Below are 19,959 nucleotides of genomic sequence, written 5' to 3'. Positions count from 1 at the left end.
TTCTTCTTCTCCTTCTTTTTCTTTTCTTCTCTTTTCTTCTTCTCCTTCTTCTCTTCTTCTTCTTCTTTTTCTTTTTCTTCTTTTCTTTTCTTGTCCTTCTTGTCCTTCTTCTTCTCCTTCTTCTCCTCTTTTTCTTTTTCTCTTCTTTTCTTCTTCTCCTTCTTTTTCTTCTCTTCTTTTTTCTTCTTCTCCTTCTTTTTCTCTTTCTTCTCCTTCTTCTCCTTCTTTTTCTTCTTCTTTTTCTTCTTCTCCTTCTTTTTCTTCTCCTTCTTTTTCTTCTTCTTTTCTTCTTCTCCTTCTTTTTCTTCTTCTTTTCTTCTTCTCCTTCTTTTTTTCTTCTTCTCCTTCTTTTTCTCTTTCTTCTCCTTCTTCTCCTTCTTTTTCTTCTTCTCCTTCTTTTTCTTCTTCTTCTTCTTCTTCAGAGATGACAGGTGTCACAGAGGTGCTAACTGTGTTTCCACGGCGACACAACCAGCTGCAGTAAGTTACCTGCGGTCTTCGGCCAATCACAGTCCGACAGTGGCGAGAACAACCAATGAGACGCTGAGTGAGATGGGACGATTAAAGACTGAGATGAAAATGCTGCTGATGGTAAGTTTAACTGTCTTTAACACTTGTATCTTTTAGAAGACTGCAGGGCTGGGACAAATAGCCCAAAGACATGAACTAGTGATGTACAACAACAACAATGGTGGAGACATGATTGCAGACCTGACTGTCTCTCTATGAGCTGCAGACTTACCTTCATCCAGAACAAGTTCTCCACCTTCTGCCAACATTTTTACGCAGATATTCTGTATCGTAGCCAACAGGAAACCAAAGCATCTCAAAAACCTGGGTGTTTTCAACTTTTGTGGCCTTCTGAAAGTAATACCAGTGATTTTCCGACTAATGAGAATTTGGTCGGAAAAGATAATTTGGACCAGAAGGTGTCAGGCATAGTTTGTTGATCTAAAGTCTGAATTACTTTCTATCGTCCAACAGCCAGAAGACTCTCTGAAAACCACCAGACCTGGACCAGACCACCACCAGTACCAACAAAACCTGCTTCACTCCCAACAACATAAGTCCCAAATACATGAGACCCGGCAAACTGAATCCCAACAAACCCACTCCCAGTCCCATCAAGGTCCTTTCCAACAATCCCAGTCCCAACAAATCCATTTACAATCCTTACAATCTCAATCCCAGTCCCATCCAAATTCTCTTCAACAAATCCAGTCCCAACAAAGTCAGACCCAGTCCCAGCTCTCCCAGCAGTCCCGGTCCGCCCTGGTCCGGAGGAGGCCTGTGGTTCCGTCCACGTTGGAGGAGGCGGGTCTGGTTCTCCGGCGGGTTCGGAGACAGAAGAAGGTTCTGGAGGAGAACCTGGAGGCTCTGTTGCGAGCCAAAACTGGAGAGGTTCTGCACCGCCAACTGGAGGCTCTGGCTACTAACAGGTAGCTAATGCTAACCTCCTGTCTGATAAATTCTGTGCTGCAGGATGATGATGTATTTCTGTAGTCCAACCCTGAAGTTAGCATCGCCTTGGTTCCCTCCACAAAGCCAAGAGGGTTGGATTTTGGATTACTGCAGAAAATAAACTCTATGGCAAACAGAAGTTTATGATTTATGTGTTGTTCAGCAGGATAATCTTCACACATGAACAGCACTTTTATGATTTTTTAGGTAAAGTAAACATCTGCTAGCTGTTAGCTAACATTAACTAAACGTCTGCTAATAGGTAGACCTAGTTAAAGCTAACTGCTAACTAATAGTGACTAAAGAAGCTAACTTGTGTCTTCACATCAGTTAGCATCTTTTAGAATCTGAAAATCATTTAGAAAATATGTATAGGTGTTTGTCAGTCAGACTCTTTTTATCGGACTGTGCGCTAATAATAATAAGTGTTCATTATTATTAATAGATGATTTCTTATTGTAAAGTTTATACCTAATATTAACATATGAGATCTAAAGCTGTTACTATATTCATCCAAAAAGATATATTCATGTCAGGGACATGGGTAATTCCTGGACACTACTGATATACGATGTGAAATAATCCATTAATAAAGACCTTCATCCTGAAGAATAACTCTCGCAGCATTAAACACCACAGAAGAAGAGTGTGAGTGTGTCCTGTGTGCTCTGCAGAGACTGCACAGAAGAGGTTCGTGTGAAGAAGACGGTGGACGCCTGGATCAACACGTTAACCAGAGACATCCAGGTGAGCTCACACCTGGATGTCCACACACTCCGCCTACATTACCCACAATGCAACTATCACTCACATAATTACTCTCTGTCTCTTCTCCTTCTTCTTCTTTTTCTTCTTCTTCTCTTCAGTTTGAGATGTCCTCAGAGGACACTGCGATGACATCACAACAGAGGGCTGCTGGGAGGGCAGTGAGTGCGCTCAGAGGAACAGGAAGTCAGACTGCGGCGCTGAGACTGTCTGCAGCCGCAGGAGGCGGAGCCACAGGTGAGTCGTACCTGACCCGTCTGTACGGCAGAGCTCCGTACGAAGGTCAGAGACGAACCCTGAAGAAGAGTCCGTACCTACGCTTCAGCTCACCTGCCTCCCCGCTCAGCAGGAAGCCCCGCCCCCGGCTGCTGGAGACCGTCACAGGTAAGAACGTATTTATTTTGAACCCGTGTGCATCACAAGGGGAGGTTTTGCTTTTTAATTATTTGATCAGTCTGTGTTTATACATCTCATCACTCAGTACATCAGCTGCTATCATCAGTGTGTAGTACAGTGTGTAACAAAGTGTGTATCCAACACACACTCATTAAACACATACAAGCAGAATGTAATTAAATCTTTCTCTGATCTTCACATCTGGATCAGAATTTAACTTTTTACTATTTTCAGTAAATTGAGACTTTTTCTCATGTTTGGGACAAACACCTGCTGTTTCCATGGTTTCCTTCTCATACTATATTATATTATTATATATCAGTCACACATCTCACTAACCCCCCCGAGCATTTAGTTACAGGAAGTAATTATATTTTTGTGTTTTTTCATAAGAAACCAGCAGCATTCTGTAAACAAACATTTAAAGGGTTCAAACAAATTAATATTTGTAGTTATGATCAGAAGCTGATTAATATATAATTTAATGGCGGTTCAGACACTAAAGTGTTTTGAGTTTTAAGAATAAACAGCTTTATTTTTATTATTTATGTTATATTTCTGTACTCACAGGTGTGAAGGTGAAGTCCAGTAAGACTCAGACGTGTTTGGCTCCGCCCCTCACGCCGTCACCTGGACGACCTCATGACATCATCAGCCCCCCCCTCCTGTCCTCAGGTGACCCCGCTGACCTCACAGTGACCTCCGTCCCCATGGCGATCCCACTGGGTCAGTAAAATCGTGTTATTCTCTAATGATGTTTAATAATCAAAAGTAAATAAAAAACTTTAAAAAATAATAAACAATTGTTAATTAAAAGTATTCAAATTCAAATAAAAAGGATAAAATAGTAAAAACTAAAATAATTGTTCTTCATATTTTTATTTTGCAGGTCGTCCCAGGATGGACTCTTCTTCTTCCAGGCGTCTCGCTGAGTATCAACAGGAAGTGACATCACCACGCACAGCTCCTCCCACAGCGGTTGCAGTGGATGACGGAGCGTCTGAGCCGCAGGTGAGTCCGGATCCTCGGGTGTTACATGAACACACCGTTATTAAACAGACACCCACTGAAGGTCACTTTCCTCTGGTTTCATAATGAACTACAACCTCCGAGCCTGATGCTGCGTTCAGGTGCTCCTCTGATCGTTTCTGAGATTATTCTGACACCACATGAATGCAGCACAAATGCCCGATCTCACAATGTCCAAGTGAAACATAATGCATGTATGATGGGGTCAGAAGTCACTGACAGAGTGTGTGTGTGTGTGTGTGTGTGTGTGTGTGTGTGTGTGTGTGTGTGTGTGTGTGTGTGTGTGTGTGTGTGTGTGTGTGCAGGTGGAGCAGGTGGAGCAGCTGTCTGAAGCTCCTCCTGCTGGAGATTTCATGGAGAGGCAGAGTGAAGCAGAGGAGGACGAAGACGAGGAAGTCTTCTCTGGAACTGACTTTCTGTGTGTCGCTGATGTCGTCCAGGTAACCTTCCACTTCCTGTTAACCACTAAATTTTCATTTCACTTTTAGTACGTACTGTTGAATGCGGTGAGCAGACAGTCTGTTACCCTCTAGCTCATATATCTGCAGTGCAAAGGATTGTGGGTCAGAATAAGAAAAGCATGTCACTGGCTGCAGTGGAACATCCTGGTACTGGTTCTGCTGTGTGGCAGTGTGTGTGTATGGGAGCTGTCAGTGTGTAAAACAGCCGCACCCCCCCCCTGCTGGACACGCTGCAGTACCACCTGTGTGCAGCTGAATTATCATTGTTATCAGTATTATCTAAATGTATTGTTTAAATGTGGTGAAAAGTGTTTAAAAATACAGCCACATTATTATTGTTATAATTATTCATTTTTATTATCATTGTTTATTATGATTATTATGTTTTTTATTAATGTTATTATTATTACATGCCACATGCTTTCACAAACGATCAAACATTTTTAAAGATTTCCCCAGTGCTGCATGAGGGTTAATTTATATTATGATTTTAATGAATTAAAAACACATATCAGTACTTTACTCAGTATTTGTACTGTCGATCCTCTTTATTTATTCATTATATTGATGCAGTTTGTGTCTTTTACGAATTTAAAAACACTTCCTGGTTGTCTCCTCCTTCTCTTCTTCTTCCTGTGTGCAGCAGCAGGAGGAGGGGAGTGTTGTGGGGGAGGAGGAGGTGCAGTTGGATGGAGCCCCCCCCCCCCCTCCAGTCCTCTATCAGGGTCCAGTCTTCCCCCCCCAGATCCGCTCTGCCCTCCCTGCCCAGGATCAGGCCTCCGTCCTGGGCCTGGACCTACAGAGAGACGCCCTGGAGCTCCGCATGGTGGAGTGGTGAGACACAGACAGCATGTTCACAGCAGAGTCTGAGGAACATGGTCTTATCTTCCTGGAGGAGTTCATCTCCTACAGAAGCCTCCTGATTTATATTATATATATATAATTATACAATATATATTAGATATTTATACAATATATATTATATATTATATAGTATACAAGATATATTATATATTATACAATATATGGATATATTATATATTATAACAATATATATTATATATTATATATTATACAATATATTAGTATTATGACATTATATATTATATATTATACAATATATATTACAAATATATTATACAGTATATATTATATATTATACAATATATATTATATATTATATATTATACAATATAAGATTATACAATGTATATTATATATTATATATTTATATATTATACAATATATATTATACAATATATATTTATATATAATACAATATATATTATAACAATATATATTATATATTATACAATATATATTATATATTATACAATATATATTATATATTATATATTATTATTATACAATATATATTATATATTATATATTATACAATATATATTATACAATATATTATACATTATATATTAGATATTATACAATATATATTATACATTATATATTTAAGCAATAGCTCACTACAGACGAACCACACCCCTTAACTGTGATGTAATGAGCATATATCACGGTCTGAAGTGAGCTATTGCTTTTATAAAACGGTTGCCAAGTGTGGCAATATGAAAGAAAAATACACACTTCAATTTAAATAGTTTTTATTGTTAAATAATGATGTTCAAAATATAATAGTCCCTCTAACACTAACAGCTGCTCTGCACGTAGCTCTGCACGTGGTCTTTGAGGGTTTCTTCTCTGGAGATAGGCACTGATGGATCCACTCCTCCAGAGCAAAGCTTTGTTTGTTTCTTAACGGACGTCATTTAACAGCTGTAACGGTGTAGCTTTCTCTCAGACACGGAGGGATACTGACTTGTTGTGAAAAGTGACGACAATTCTACCCGTGATATACGCTCATTATACCACGGCTAAGAACCAATCAGATTGCTTGATTGGACATATCCGTTTTATAAATATACAATATATATTATACATTATATATGATACATTATACATTATATATAATATATTCTGTCAGAGCTCGTACAGGTCACATATTAATTAATATTAATATACAAATTAATATTAATATATTAATATTGTGTTCCATCTGCAGGTCAGGACGAGTGCTGGTTGAAGGAATTACAGTTATAATTTGGATTTCTGAAGTTAATTTTATATATTATATAAATACTGTACATATTCTGCTCATTTGCAGGTTCTTATATTTTGTTATTTTTTAAAACAACACATTATTGTTCTAATACTGTCTGAATATTCCTGCATCACCCTCAGTCTGAAACGCTGCGTTTGAGCTCCTCCTACCTACATATACAACATATACAGCTCTGGAAAACATTAAGAGACCACTCCAAATCTTTCTTTAATCTGCTTGTTTTACACGTCTGGCAGCCGTTTCATTCCAGTTCTGTTGAACTCCAACACAAGCACACCTCAGTCTACTTAATGAAGTACTGATTAGGTGATGATCTGAACCAAATCCTATTTAACGTGTAAAAGTATAAAACCACTGCTGTGGTCATCGCTCTCCTCTTGCATGAGGACCAGCTGGATGGTTTAAACAGAGCTTGTTGTACCTCGAAAGTAATTTGAATCAAACAATAACTATTGACCAAAAGAGTTGATAAGAAAAGTTTTGAGTGAGCAAAAGAAGGTTGAATGCAGTCTTTACTGGCAGAGGGATACGGTGAGCGTCAGGCTGCTTCCATCCGCAACATTTCAAAGACGGAGGGCGAAGACGACTCTCCACTGACCGGGATGAGCAACAACTCATTCGAGTGTCACTCAACAAGCGTCGGATGACATCAAGTGACCTACAGAAACAATGGCAAACGGCAGCTGGGGTGAAGTGCACGGTGAGGACGGTTCCAACAGGATCCTCGGGGCCGGGCTGAAGTCGTGCAAAGCTAGAAAAAAGCTCTTCATCAATGAGAAGCAAAGAAGAGCAGGCTGAGGTTTGGAAAAGACCGTAAGGATTGGACCGTAGAGCACTGGAGTAGGTCATCTTCTCTGGTCCAAATCAAATCAAATCAAATTTATTTGTATAGCCCAATATCACAAATTATACATTTGTCTCAGTGTGCTTTACAGACTGTACAGGTTACAACATCCTCTGTCCTTAGACCCTCGCATCGCACAAGGAAAAACTTCCTAAAAGAAACCCCAAAATTAAAGGGGAAAAAATGGAAGAAACCTCAGGGAGAGCAACTGAGGAGGGATCCCTCTCCCAGGACGGACAGACGTGCAATAGATGTCGTGTGTACAGGATAAACAACATAGTACAAATACAACATTTGACAGAAATTATGTTGTGTTGGAAAAAAAAAGAAATAGAAAGTTTGGATGAATCCAGGAAAATGTCAATAAGGCTTCCCGGTGTCCAGCAGGACCAGGTCAGCAGGCGCTGTCACGGCCAATGTCAGCTTTGCCCAACACCTGGTGGTCTGATGGTTAGACGGAGACCTGGAGAGGCCTACGAGCCACAGTGTCTCGCACCCACTGTGACATCTGTTGGAGGATCATTATGATCTGGGGGCTTCAGCGAGGCTGGAAAAGGACAGATGTGTCTTTGTGAAGGACGCATGAATCAAACCACGTACAAGGTTGTCCTGGAAGAACTCTTGCTTCATTCTGCTCTGACGATGTTCCCCATCTCTGAGGATTGGTTCTTCCAGCAGGACAATACTCCACGCCACACAGCCGGGTCAATCAAGGTGTGGATGGAGGATCACCAGATCAAGACCCTGTCATGGCCAGCCCACTCTCCAGACCTGAACCCCATTGGAAACCTCTGGAATGTGATGAAGAGGATGATGGATGGTCACAAGCCATCAAACAAAGCCGAGGTGCTTGAATGTTTGTACCAGGAGTGACATAAAGTCCCCGAACAGCAACGTGCAGACTGGTGGAGCGCACGCCAAGACGCATGAACGCTGTGACTGAACATCAGGGTTATACCACCAACTCTTCTGAACTCTTCCTAAGTTAAAACATTAGTGTCGTGTTGTTTAAAAATGAATATGAACTTATTTTCTTTGCATTATTCCAGGTCTGAAAACAACATCAGCATCTTTTTTGTTATTTTGACCAGTTGTAATATTCTGCAAATAAATTCTCTAAATAACAATATTTTTATTTGGACTTTGGGAGAAATGTTGTAAGTAGTTTATAGAATAAAACAAAAGTGTTCATTTTACTCAAACACATACCTATAAATAGTAAAACCAGAGAAACTGATCATTTTGCAGAGGTTCATTATTTCCAGAGCTGTATATATATACTGTATATACATACAACACCGGTGGTCAGGGAAGCTGTCCGACTGAAGAAGGAGTCCTTCCGGGTTATGTTATCCGGGAGGACTCTGGAAACATTTACAGTGTACCGACGGACTCGAAAGGCGGCAGCCGCTGCCGTGGCAGAGGCACAGTAGCGGGTCTGGGAGAAGTTCAGAGAAGGTATGGAGAAGGATTTTCTGAATCCGACTAACACGCCCTCTATGATAGAGGCAGAGCTGGAAGCTGATGGGGGATCATCGTCAATTTCCCTGTTGGAAGTCACTGAGGTAGTCAAACAACTCCACAGTGGCAAAGCCGCAGGGGTTGATGAGATCCGTCCAGAAATGCTGAAGGCTTTGAGTGTTGTGTTCTTGGTTGAAACACCTCGTCAACATTGCGTGGAAGTCTGGTACAGTGCCTAGGGGGTGGCAGACCGGGGTGGTGGTTCCCCTATTCAAAAAGGGAGACCAGAGAGTGTGTGCCAACTACAGGGGTATCACACTTCTCAGCCTCCCTGGTAAAGTCTACTCCAAGGTACTGGAAAGGAGGGTTCGGCCGGTTGTCGAACCTCTGATTGAAGAGGAACAATGCGGATTCCGTCCTGGTCGTGGAACAACGGACCAACTCTTCACTCTCGCAAGGATCCTGGAGGGGGCTTGGGAGTACGCCCATCCGGTCTACATGTGTTTTGTGGATCTGGAGAAGGCGTATGACCGGGTCCCCCAGGTGATACTGTGGGAGGTGCTGCGGGTGTATGGGGTGAGGGGGTCACTTCTGAGGGCCATCCAATCCCTGTACGCCCAAAGCGAGAGTTGTGTTCGGATACTCGGCAGTAAGTTGGACTCGTTTCCAGTGAATGTTGGCCTCCACCAGGGCTGCGCTTTATCACCAATCCTGTTCGTGATTTTCATGGATAGGATATCGAGGCGTAGTCGTGGAGGAGAGGGGTTGCAGTTCGGTGACCTGAGGATCTCATCGCTGCTCTTTGCAGATGATGTGGTCCTTATGACATCATCGGTCTGTGACCTTCAACAGTCACTGGATAAGTGAGAAGGGAAATATGGGGTTCACTACTGGAGCTGCTGCCCCCGCGACCCGACCCCGGAGAAGCGGTAGACGATGGATGGATATATACATATGTGTATGTATATATCCATCGAGTTCTTAGGAAGTTCTAATGAAGTGAATATACCTTTGTGAAATTAAAATACGTTTTAGAGATAATCTTGTTCCTGTTTGTGGCTCAGGGTGGAGCAGCAGCTGATGTCCAGGATGATTTTAGAGATGTACCTCCCCCCCCCCCTCGGACCCCGCCCGCAACTTCTCAACCGACCAATCAGAGTGCGAGGAGCGGAGCACCTCAGACATCGGTGAGCAGCCGACCAATCAGAGCAAAGCTCCTCGTGTTGCTGATCTCTCATTGGCCCAGAGTCAGATGTTTTTTATTATTATTCAGACAATGTAATAGTATTAGTATTTCTACACTGCCGTATCAGTACCTTTGCTGTAACAGAGTATTTATACAGAGTAGTATATGTACTGTTACTGTGACACAGTATTTATACAGAGTAGTATCTGTACTGTTACTGTAACACAGTATTTATACAGAGTAGTATCAGTACTGTTACTGTGACACAGTATTTATACAGTAGTAGTATCTAGTACTGTTACTGTAACACAGTATTTATACAGAGTAGTATCATGTACTGTTACTGTGACACAGTATTTATACAGAGTAGTATCTGTACTGTTACTGTAACACAGTATTTTCTACAGAGTAGTATCTGTACTGTTACTGTAACACAGTATTTATACAGAGTAGTATCTGTACTGTTACTGTAACACAGTATTTATACAGAGTAGTATCAGTACTGTTACTGTAACACAGTATTTATACAGAGTAGTATCTGTACTGTTACCTGTAACACAGTATTTATACAGAGTAGTATCTGTACTGTTACTGTAACACAGTATTTATACAGAGTAGTATCTGTACTGTTACTGTAACACAGTATTATACAGAGTAGTATCTGTACTGTTACTGTAACACAGTATTGTATACAGAGTAGTATCTAGTACTGTTACTGTAACACAGTATGTATACAGAGTAGTATCAGTACCTGTTACCTGTAACACAGTATGTATACAGAGTAGTATCATGTACCTGTTACTGTAACACAGTATGTATACAGAGTAGTATCAGTACTGTTACTGTGACACAGTATTTTAAAGTGTAGTATTAGTACTGTTATTGTAACACAGTATTTTAAAGTGTAGTATTAGTACTGTTATTGTAACACAGTATTTTAAAGTGTAGTATTAGTACTGTTATTGTAACACAGTATTTTAAAGTGTAGTATTAGTACTGTTATTGTAACAGAGTATTTTAAAGTGTAGTATTAATACTGTTACTGCAGTAAATCATCGCGGGTACTTCCTCTGCGTGTTGCGTTTAGCTTTATCTCTCCCTGGGTTGAGTCTTGAAGGCTGCTGTGTGTCAGTGTGTACAGCAGGTGGTGCAGGGGCTGCAGCTGTTTGTGGATTCCAGCATGTCTGTGGACTCAGCTCTGATCCGGCAGCTGGTCAGTGAAGTTCTGAGCGAGCAGGTCGCCCTGATGCTGGGACAGAAAGACTCACAGGAACCAGAACCAGTACCAGGTTCTCAAGCCCGTCACGAGGTACAGAATCTTCTTCAGTCTTTACCACAGCTGCAGTAAAATAATATCCTAATAATAATTCTGGATTAAATGGTAAAGTAAAGTTTCCAACAGAAATGTATTTAAATGTTTTCAGCCTCAAATCTGGAGATTTGCTGCTTTTCTGTTTTATATCAAAGTGACAAAATCAGGGCTGGATGGACTTTTCACTATTTTCGGACTTTTTATAAACCAAACCATTAATGTAGAAAATAATCTGCAGATCAATTTATAACGATAATAATCTTTATCCTTCGGTCTCTCTTCCAGGACTCTCTGGTTCAGACTCCGGCACCGACCCCTCCATGCAGCCCTGCCCCGCCCAGCAGAGAGACTCGGCCCCTGGACACGCCCCCTCTGTCTGAACCAACCAGCCTGCTGAACCACAAGTCCCCTCAGCCAATCACGGCTCCAGGTCAGACTCAGCAGCTAAAGTGTTTACTTGTTCACTAGTGATGTTTTGTGTGTACTAGTTAACCAGTGGTGTTTACTAGTAACTAGTGAGGTTTAAAGTGTTTACTAGTTAACCAATGATGTTTAGCGTTTACTAGTAACTAGTGAGGTTTAGTGTTTACTAGTTAACCAGTGATGTTTACTGTTTACTCGTAACTAGTGCTGTTTACTGTTTACTAGTTAACCAGTGAGGTTTGGTGTTTACTAGTTCACTAGTGAGGTTTGGTGTTCACTAGTGAGGTTTAGTGTTTACTAGTAAACTAGTGATGTTTAGTGTTTACTAGTAAACTAGTGATGTTTAGTGTTTACTAGTTAACTAGTGAGGTTTAAGTTGTTTACTAGTTAATTAGTGAGGTTTAAAGAATGCTGGTTAGATATGGTCTATTTTGTCACTCTGCTAAACGTTTTCATCTTAAGCGCTCATCAAAACTGCTGACTAGTTAACATGTACGCAACTAGTTCAACTTGTGATGTGAAAAAATGTTTCTGATGCCACTTCTCTGTGACTGTGACCACAGAGCCTGTCACCACGCCCCCCTGCAGCTCAGAGCCCACCCCCTCTGCAGCAAGTCCTCCTGCTGTCCATCAAGCCCCACCCCTTCTGACCTGGGGAGACGCTGAGCTTCCATTGGACGAGGAGAGATTGGAGGAGCACCTGCCTCTGTATGTACACAGACAGGAGGCTCGAATGACCTCTGACCTCCTGGTGCACGACACCAAACATGGCTGATCGTTTAATGCACAGAAGATAACATTCAGTAACTAGCTACCTGTTAACAATGGCCACTTATTTTTACATGAATCTGCATGCAGAGCATGTTTTACTACATATATTATTCAAATTAATAATAATAATCATAACGATTCCTTTTAGTTGTTTAACATTTACACTGTCTTCCATTGTTGTGTGAATTTAGACTTCTTCATGAACTCTGACTTAGAGGCGTTCATTGTACTTTCTTATATAAATTCTAAGTTATCTGGATCGCAGGGTAATGAAAGACACTTTCCAGGTGTATTGTGGGTAATGTAGTGTTTGGTGTCTTTTACCCTCTCCTCTTGCAGGCTGATATCAGTAGCAGAGGAGGAGCCTCCTCTCTCCACTCTTTCTCCCCCCTCCCTCCCTCCTGCTCCCTCCCCCTCTCCTCCTCCCCCCGAACCTAACCCTGGAGCAGCCTCCCCCCCCAGCAGCTCCTCAGAGGACTCCAGCAGCTCCACAGTGACAGCAGAGACTGAAGCAGCTCTCAGACACATCTCAGAGGGAGAACTGCTCCTCAGTGTGCAGCAGGAGGCCATCTGCAGCTTCTCCAGCTCGCTCCAGGAGCTACAGGAAATGGTGAGGAGAAGACACGTGTGCCATTTACAATATCCAAAATCTGAGAAGATGTCTCGTCTCATATCATGATGTACATATACAGTAGTATTAGTACTTTAGTTATAGTATTAGTACTGCAGGTATAGTATTAGTACTGCAGGTGTAGTATTAGTACTCTAGTTAAAGTATTAGTACTGCAGGTGTAGTATTAGTACTCTAGTTAAAGTATTAGTACTGCAGGTGTAGTATTAGTACTATAGTTATAGTATTAGTACTGCAGGTGTAGTATTAGTACTGTAGTTATAGTATTAGTGCTGTAGGTATAGTATTAGTACTGCAGGTGTAGTATTAGTACTCTAGTTAAAGTATTAGTACTGCAGGTGTAGTATTAGTACTCTAGTTAAAGTATTAGTACTGCAGGTGTAGTATTAGTACTATAGTTATAGTATTAGTACTGCAGGTGTAGTATTAGTACTGTAGTTATAGTATTAGTGCTGTAGGTGTAGTATTAGTACTGCAGGTGTAGTATTAGTACTATAGTTATAGTATTAGTACTGCAGGTGTAGTATTAGTACTGTAGTTATAGTATTAGTGCTGTAGGTGTAGTATTAGTACTGCAGGTGTAGTATTAGTACTATAGTTATAGTATTAGTACTGCAGGTGTAGTAATAGTACTGTAGTTATAGTATTAGTACTGCAGGTGTAGTAATAGTACTGTAGTTATAGTATTAATACTGCAGGTGTAGTAATAGTACTGTAGTTATAGTATTAGTACTGCAGGTGTAGTATTAGTACTGCAGTTATAGTATTAGTATTCTAGTTATAGTATTAGTACTGCAGGTGTAGTATTAGTACTATAGTTATAATATTAGTACTGCAGGTATAGTATTAGTACTGCAGGTATAGTATTAGTACTGCAGGTGTAGTATTAGTACTCTAGTTATAGTATTAGTACTGCAGGTGTAGTATTAGTACTCTAGTTATATTATTAGTACTGCAGGTGTAGTATTAGTACTGCAGGTATAGTATTAGTACTGCAGGTGTAGTATTAGTACTGTAGTTATAGTATTAGTACTGCAGGTGTAGTATTAGTACTATAGTTATAATATTAGTACTGCAGGTGTAGTATTAGTACGACGGTAGTAGTTGTAGTATTAGTACTGTAGGTGTAGTATTAGTACTGCAGGTGTAGTATTAGTACTGTAGTTATAGTATTAGTACTGCAGGTGTAGTATTAGTACTCTAGTTATATTATTAGTACTGCAGGTGTAGTATTAGTACTGCAGGTATAGTATTAGTACTGCAGGTGTAGTATTAGTACTGTAGTTATAGTATTAGTACTGCAGGTGTAGTATTAGTACTCTAGTTATATTATTAGTACTATAGTTATAATATTAGTACTGCAGGTATAGTATTAGTACTGCAGGTGTAGTATTAGTACTCTAGTTATAGTATTAGTACTGCAGGTGTAGTATTAGTACTCTAGTTATAGTATTAGTACTCTAGTTATAGTATTAGTACTGCAGGTGTAGTATTAGTACTATAGTTATAATATTAGTACTGCAGGTATAGTATTAGTACTGCAAGTATAGTATTAGTACTGCAGGTGTAGTATTAGTACTATAGTTATAATATTAGTACTGCAGGTGTAGTATTAGTACTATAGTTATAATATTAGTACTGCAGGTGTAGTATTAGTACTGCAGGTGTAGTATTAGTACGGCGGTAGTAGTTGTAGTATTAGTACTGTAGGTGTAGTATTAGTACTGCAGGTGTAGTATTAGTACTGTAGTTATAGTATTAGTACTGCAGGTGTAGTATTAGTACTCTAGTTATATTATTAGTACTGCAGGTGTAGTATTAGTACTATAGTTATAGTATTAGTACTGCAGGTGTAGTATTAGTACTCTAGTTATAGTATTAGTACTCTAGTTATAGTATTAGTACTGCAGGTGTAGTATTAGTACTATAGTTATAATACAGTAGTATTAGTACTTTAGTTATAGTATTAGTACTGCAGGTATAGTATTAGTACTGCAGGTGTAGTATTAGTACTCTAGTTAAAGTATTAGTACTGCAGGTGTAGTATTAGTACTCTAGTTAAAGTATTAGTACTGCAGGTGTAGTATTAGTACTATAGTTATAGTATTAGTACTGCAGGTGTAGTATTAGTACTGTAGTTATAGTATTAGTGCTGTAGGTATAGTATTAGTACTGCAGGTGTAGTATTAGTACTCTAGTTAAAGTATTAGTACTGCAGGTGTAGTATTAGTACTCTAGTTAAAGTATTAGTACTGCAGGTGTAGTATTAGTACTATAGTTATAGTATTAGTACTGCAGGTGTAGTATTAGTACTGTAGTTATAGTATTAGTGCTGTAGGTGTAGTATTAGTACTGCAGGTGTAGTATTAGTACTATAGTTATAGTATTAGTACTGCAGGTGTAGTATTAGTACTGTAGTTATAGTATTAGTGCTGTAGGTGTAGTATTAGTACTGCAGGTGTAGTATTAGTACTATAGTTATAGTATTAGTACTGCAGGTATAGTATTAGTACTGCAGGTGTAGTATTAGTACTCTAGTTATAGTATTAGTACTGCAGGTGTAGTATTAGTACTATAGTTATAGTATTAGTACTGCAGGTGTAGTAATATTACGGCGGTAGTAGTTGTAGTATTAGTACTGTAGGTGTAGTATTAGTACTGCAGGTGTAGTATTAGTACTGTAGTTATAGTATTAGTACTGCAGGTGTAGTATTAGTACTCTAGTTATATTATTAGTACTGCAGGTGTAGTATTAGTACTGCAGGTATAGTATTAGTACTGCAGGTGTAGTATTAGTACTGTAGTTATAGTATTAGTACTGCAGGTGTAGTATTAGTACTCTAGTTATATTATTAGTACTATAGTTATAATATTAGTACTGCAGGTATAGTATTAGTACTGCAGGTGTAGTATTAGTACTCTAGTTATAGTATTAGTACTGCAGGTGTAGTATTAGTACTCTAGTTATAGTATTAGTACTCTAGTTATAGTATTAGTACTGCAGGTGTAGTATTAGTACTATAGTTATAATATTAGTACTGCAGGTATAGTATTAGTACTGCAAGTATAGTATTAGTACTGCAGGTGTAGTATTAGTACTATAGTTATAATATTAGTACTGCAGGTGTAGTATTAGTACTGCAGGTGTAGTATTAGTACGGCGGTAGTAGTTGTAGTATTAGTACTGTAGGTGTAGTATTAGTACTGCAGGTGTAGTATTAGTACTGTAGTTATAGTATTAGTACTGCAGGTGTAGTATTAGTACTCTAGTTATATTATTAGTACTGCAGGTGTAGTATTAGTACTATAGTTATAATATTAGTACTGCAGGTATAGTATTAGTACTGCAAGTATAGTATTAGTACTGCAGGTGTAGTATTAGTACTATAGTTATAATATTAGTACTGCAGGTGTAGTATTAGTACTGCAGGTGTAGTATTAGTACTGCGGTAGTAGTTGTAGTATTAGTACTGTAGGTGTAGTATTAGTACTGCAGGTGTAGTATTAGTACTGTAGTTATAGTATTAGTACTGCAGGTGTAGTATTAGTACTCTAGTTATATTATTAGTACTGCAGCTGTAGTATTAGTACTATAGTTATAGTATTAGTACTGCGGTAGTAGTTGTAGTATTTGTACTGTAGGTGTAGTATTAGTACTGCAGTTATAGTATTAGTATTCTAGTTATAGTATTAGTACGGCAGGTGTAGTATTAGTACTATAATTATAATATTAGTACTGCAGGTATAGTATTAGTACTGCAGGTATAGTATTAGTACTGCAGGTATAGTATTAGTACTGCAGGTGTAGTATTAGTACTCTAGTTATAGTATTAGTACTGCAGGTGTAGTATTAGTACTATAGTTATAGTATTAGTACTGCAGGTGTAGTAATAGTACTGTAGTTATAGTATTAGTACTGCAAGTGTAGTATTAGTACTGCAGTTATAGTATTAGTATTGCAGGTATAGTATTAGTACTGCAAGTGTAGTATTAGTACTGCAGTTATAGTATTAGTATTGCAGGTATAGTATTAGTACTGCAGGTGTAGTATTAGTACTGCGGTAGTAGTTGTAGTATTAGTACTGCAGTGTAAAGTGTTTCACTTCCTGTGTGTTCACTTCCTGTCTCTCCTCCAGGACTTTGACCCCCCCAGTGAAGGTCAGGTCAGAGGTCACGACCTGCTGCTATCCCTGCTGACCAAGATGGAGCAGGGAGTCACACACACACTGAGAGGAGAGAGACCCCAACTAGAGGTACACACACACACACACCCCTGTATGACAGGTGTTGTACTAATAGAGTTTGATTGATTGGTTGACCTCTGACCTCCTCAGGGCTCCTGGGGGGGGGGTCAGGAGGAGGAGGTCAGCATAGGGGAGGTGAGAGACAACCGGACTACAAATCCCAGGAGCTACAGCACAAGTACGGCAGCCCGGGAGGTTCAAACCACGTCACCTGGACAGATCAGTCAGTGTGCAGGTACACATGCTGTATATATGAAACATATATTATAATTTAAATTATATTTTTATTTACAAATTAATCATATTACAACACTTTAATATTTGTTTAATATTTGTAAAGTTATATTTTCAGGAGGAGACTTTATTTTATGTTATTTTTTATTCAACAGCTTTTTAATATTATTATTATTATTACTAATATTATTAGTAATAATAATAATATTTACTTTATAATTACATGAAACATTCAGAAACAAACCAGATGTTAAAGGAGACCTTTAATAAAATGAATGATTTCTTATTTATAAAGTCTATAAATCAGCTCATGAATAAAGCCTCCTGTATATATGTTAATTAAATTATGTCTCCGTTTGTTTCCGCCAGACGTGTCAGAAGTCAGTCTTGAAGCGACCAATCAGGACTCAGTTGTCGTCGGCGACCTAATGATCGGTACTCTGATCTCTGACCTGCAGAGCGATCTGTCGCTGACTCCTCCCCCTCACCCTGCAGGTGAGCAGCTCACAATCACATTCCCAAGTCTCTTATTGGACCTCGCTAACTTTTTACTACATACTATACTACGACTTGTTACAACTTTTAACAATTTTTTGTAGTTACTTTTTACAATGTTTTACGACTTATTTTTACTTTTATGTCTTTTTACGACATTTGATGACTTTTCTTTTTGTGACTTTTTACGACTTTCTTTTATTCTGTACAACTTTTAGACATATTTTAATGACTTTTTTTTGTCGACGACTTTTAATGCTTTTGACCTTGACAATATGACCTTTTACTTTTGTGTATTTTTATGATTTCTTTCACAACATTTTACAACACACTGTGTCTTGACTTTTTACTTTTCATGTGGCTGCAGGAAAAACAACGTTTGTCTTTTGGAGGCATATTTTATTATATATATATATATATATATATATATATATATATATATATATATATATATATAATATATTAATATTTGTATTATTATTGATTCTAATCCCCAGTGTGATAAGACGATTAGTATGAAATGCACGAAGGACAAACATTAATTTATTTATTTCAACGATGACAACGTTTGACCTTTTAAATCATTTCCTTTCTATGTTCGTTCATTGCATTGTTGGTATGAGGTAATACAAAAGTATCTGAATATATCTGAATGTTGTGATACTGTTTATACATTAAAGTCACATTTAATACATCTCATGATTAAATAAAACAATAAACTATAACTTGTTTCTGCAGCCGAGCAGCAGCAGGGGGGGGCCAGGAGGATGGAGGTTCACCTGCTCTCCATCACACCAGAGGAGGAAGAGGAAGAAGAGGAGGAGGAGGACCAGGAGGAGGTCAGTGCAGCGGCAGATACTGACTCCTCCACCGACGATGTTTTCTAGAGAGAGAAACTCAGACGTCCGTCTTCGTTTTCTGTTAAACAACAAACGTTCTAACGTTCTCTCTTCACTAAATGATAATAATGTTTTCAGGTCAGTCTCACTTCCTGTGACCTTTGATCAGCTGACTGTTTGACCCCCGTGTGTTCACCAGAGTCAGACTGTAAAAGATGTTTTTAAGAAACTTTTACTCTGAAATGTCTGTTTAGTGCTGATTTAATAAACTTTATTACTTTATTTTTGTCTCAGTACTTTATTTATTCTCATTATTTAGTTGTCATTAGTTTAATTATGTATGAATAATTAATAAATGAATTACATACTATACTACGACTTTTAATGACTTACTATAAAAATGATCAGGAGCAGGTAGTTCACAAATACCTCCAAAATAAAAGCCTCTGAGGTTTTAATCTCCAGTAAACCTGAGGATTAACACACACACATCAACACATACACACATACAGTCAGCGTTACCATGACAACCGCAGTCCATTAGTCAGAGCCCTGCCCATCAAGACCTTTGACTTCCTGCCATTCTTCACACACTTCCTCCAGGAAGCAGGAAGCATCTGTGTGAGTGTGTGAGTGAGTGTTAGTTTATATTTCCACTGTTTGTTCAAATGCTGCTGTGTGTTTTGTGTGTGTGTGTGTGTGTGTGTGTGTTCAGTAGCAACTTCATTCAGCACACACACACACACTTCCTGTCAAATCAAAAGTTTCTGGAATCAAAGATAAATCAGTTTGTTCAGAATCAGTGAATTCATTGAAACCTGAAAATAAATCTTATTTAACTTATTCAGAAGTTCACAACTCTCAGTTTGAGGTTTCTCTGAAGGAAACCAGCTCGCCATATCAAGGCCCAGCACACTTCCTGTCCTGGGGGGGGCAGTCTGTCGGCAGAGCTACTGTGGAGGAGAAGCAAGGAAAACCTGCAGAACACAAGAAGTGGGAGAAATATCCGAGTCACAACTAAGAAGAAGAAACTGACGGTAAGAAAATTAAAATCTGTCATTTTGAACATCAACATAATTAAAGAGATAAAGATCGAACAGGAAGCTGCTCCTTCAGGAGTCTTTTTAGGGTTCCTATTTCAAAATGTTAGAATAAAACCTTTTTAATAAACATAATAAATGTATGTACACTGAGTGATCGGCATTTATATCGGTCTTCTGAAAACACTTTAAAATATGTTCATGTAGCGCAGAAAATAAACTTAGAAATCATA

At 38.9% G+C, this 19,959-nt stretch overlaps 1 protein-coding gene across 8 annotated transcripts in view; it reads left to right on the top strand.

Moving 5' to 3' along the window:
- Nucleotides 1-18,962, top strand: part of kiaa0586 (KIAA0586 ortholog) — a 26,760-nt gene extending 7,798 nt beyond the window's left edge. For 7 of the 8 annotated variants that reach the window (XM_029428429.1, XM_029428431.1, XM_029428427.1 and 4 more), the window contains 11 exons: nt 423-591; nt 985-1,439; nt 2,136-2,208; nt 2,328-2,610; nt 3,193-3,348; nt 3,512-3,633; nt 3,957-4,091; nt 4,756-4,946; nt 9,616-9,738; nt 10,870-11,046; nt 11,335-11,473. In XM_029428429.1, coding sequence (XP_029284289.1) covers nt 423-591; nt 985-1,439; nt 2,136-2,208; nt 2,328-2,610; nt 3,193-3,348; nt 3,512-3,633; nt 3,957-4,091; nt 4,756-4,946; nt 9,616-9,738; nt 10,870-10,939 — 1,777 coding nt within the window. In that variant the 3' untranslated portion in view covers nt 10,940-11,046; nt 11,335-11,473. Of the gene's footprint in view, nt 1-422; nt 592-984; nt 1,440-2,135; nt 2,209-2,327; nt 2,611-3,192; nt 3,349-3,511; nt 3,634-3,956; nt 4,092-4,755; nt 4,947-9,615; nt 9,739-10,869; nt 11,047-11,334; nt 11,480-12,035; nt 12,181-12,582; nt 12,854-17,010; nt 17,128-17,208; nt 17,354-17,721; nt 17,848-18,585 lie in introns of those variants that run through there. The other variant, XM_029428433.1, reaches the window with a different exon arrangement.
- The last annotated feature ends 997 nt before the right edge of the window (nt 18,963-19,959 follow it).

This window comes from Cottoperca gobio, unplaced genomic scaffold (genome assembly GCF_900634415.1).
Source record: "Cottoperca gobio unplaced genomic scaffold, fCotGob3.1 fCotGob3_88arrow_ctg1, whole genome shotgun sequence".
Taxonomy (NCBI): Eukaryota; Metazoa; Chordata; class Actinopteri; order Perciformes; family Bovichtidae; genus Cottoperca; species Cottoperca gobio.
Note: the sequence above shows the minus strand (reverse complement) of the source record. Positions and strands in the feature narration are given on the sequence as shown.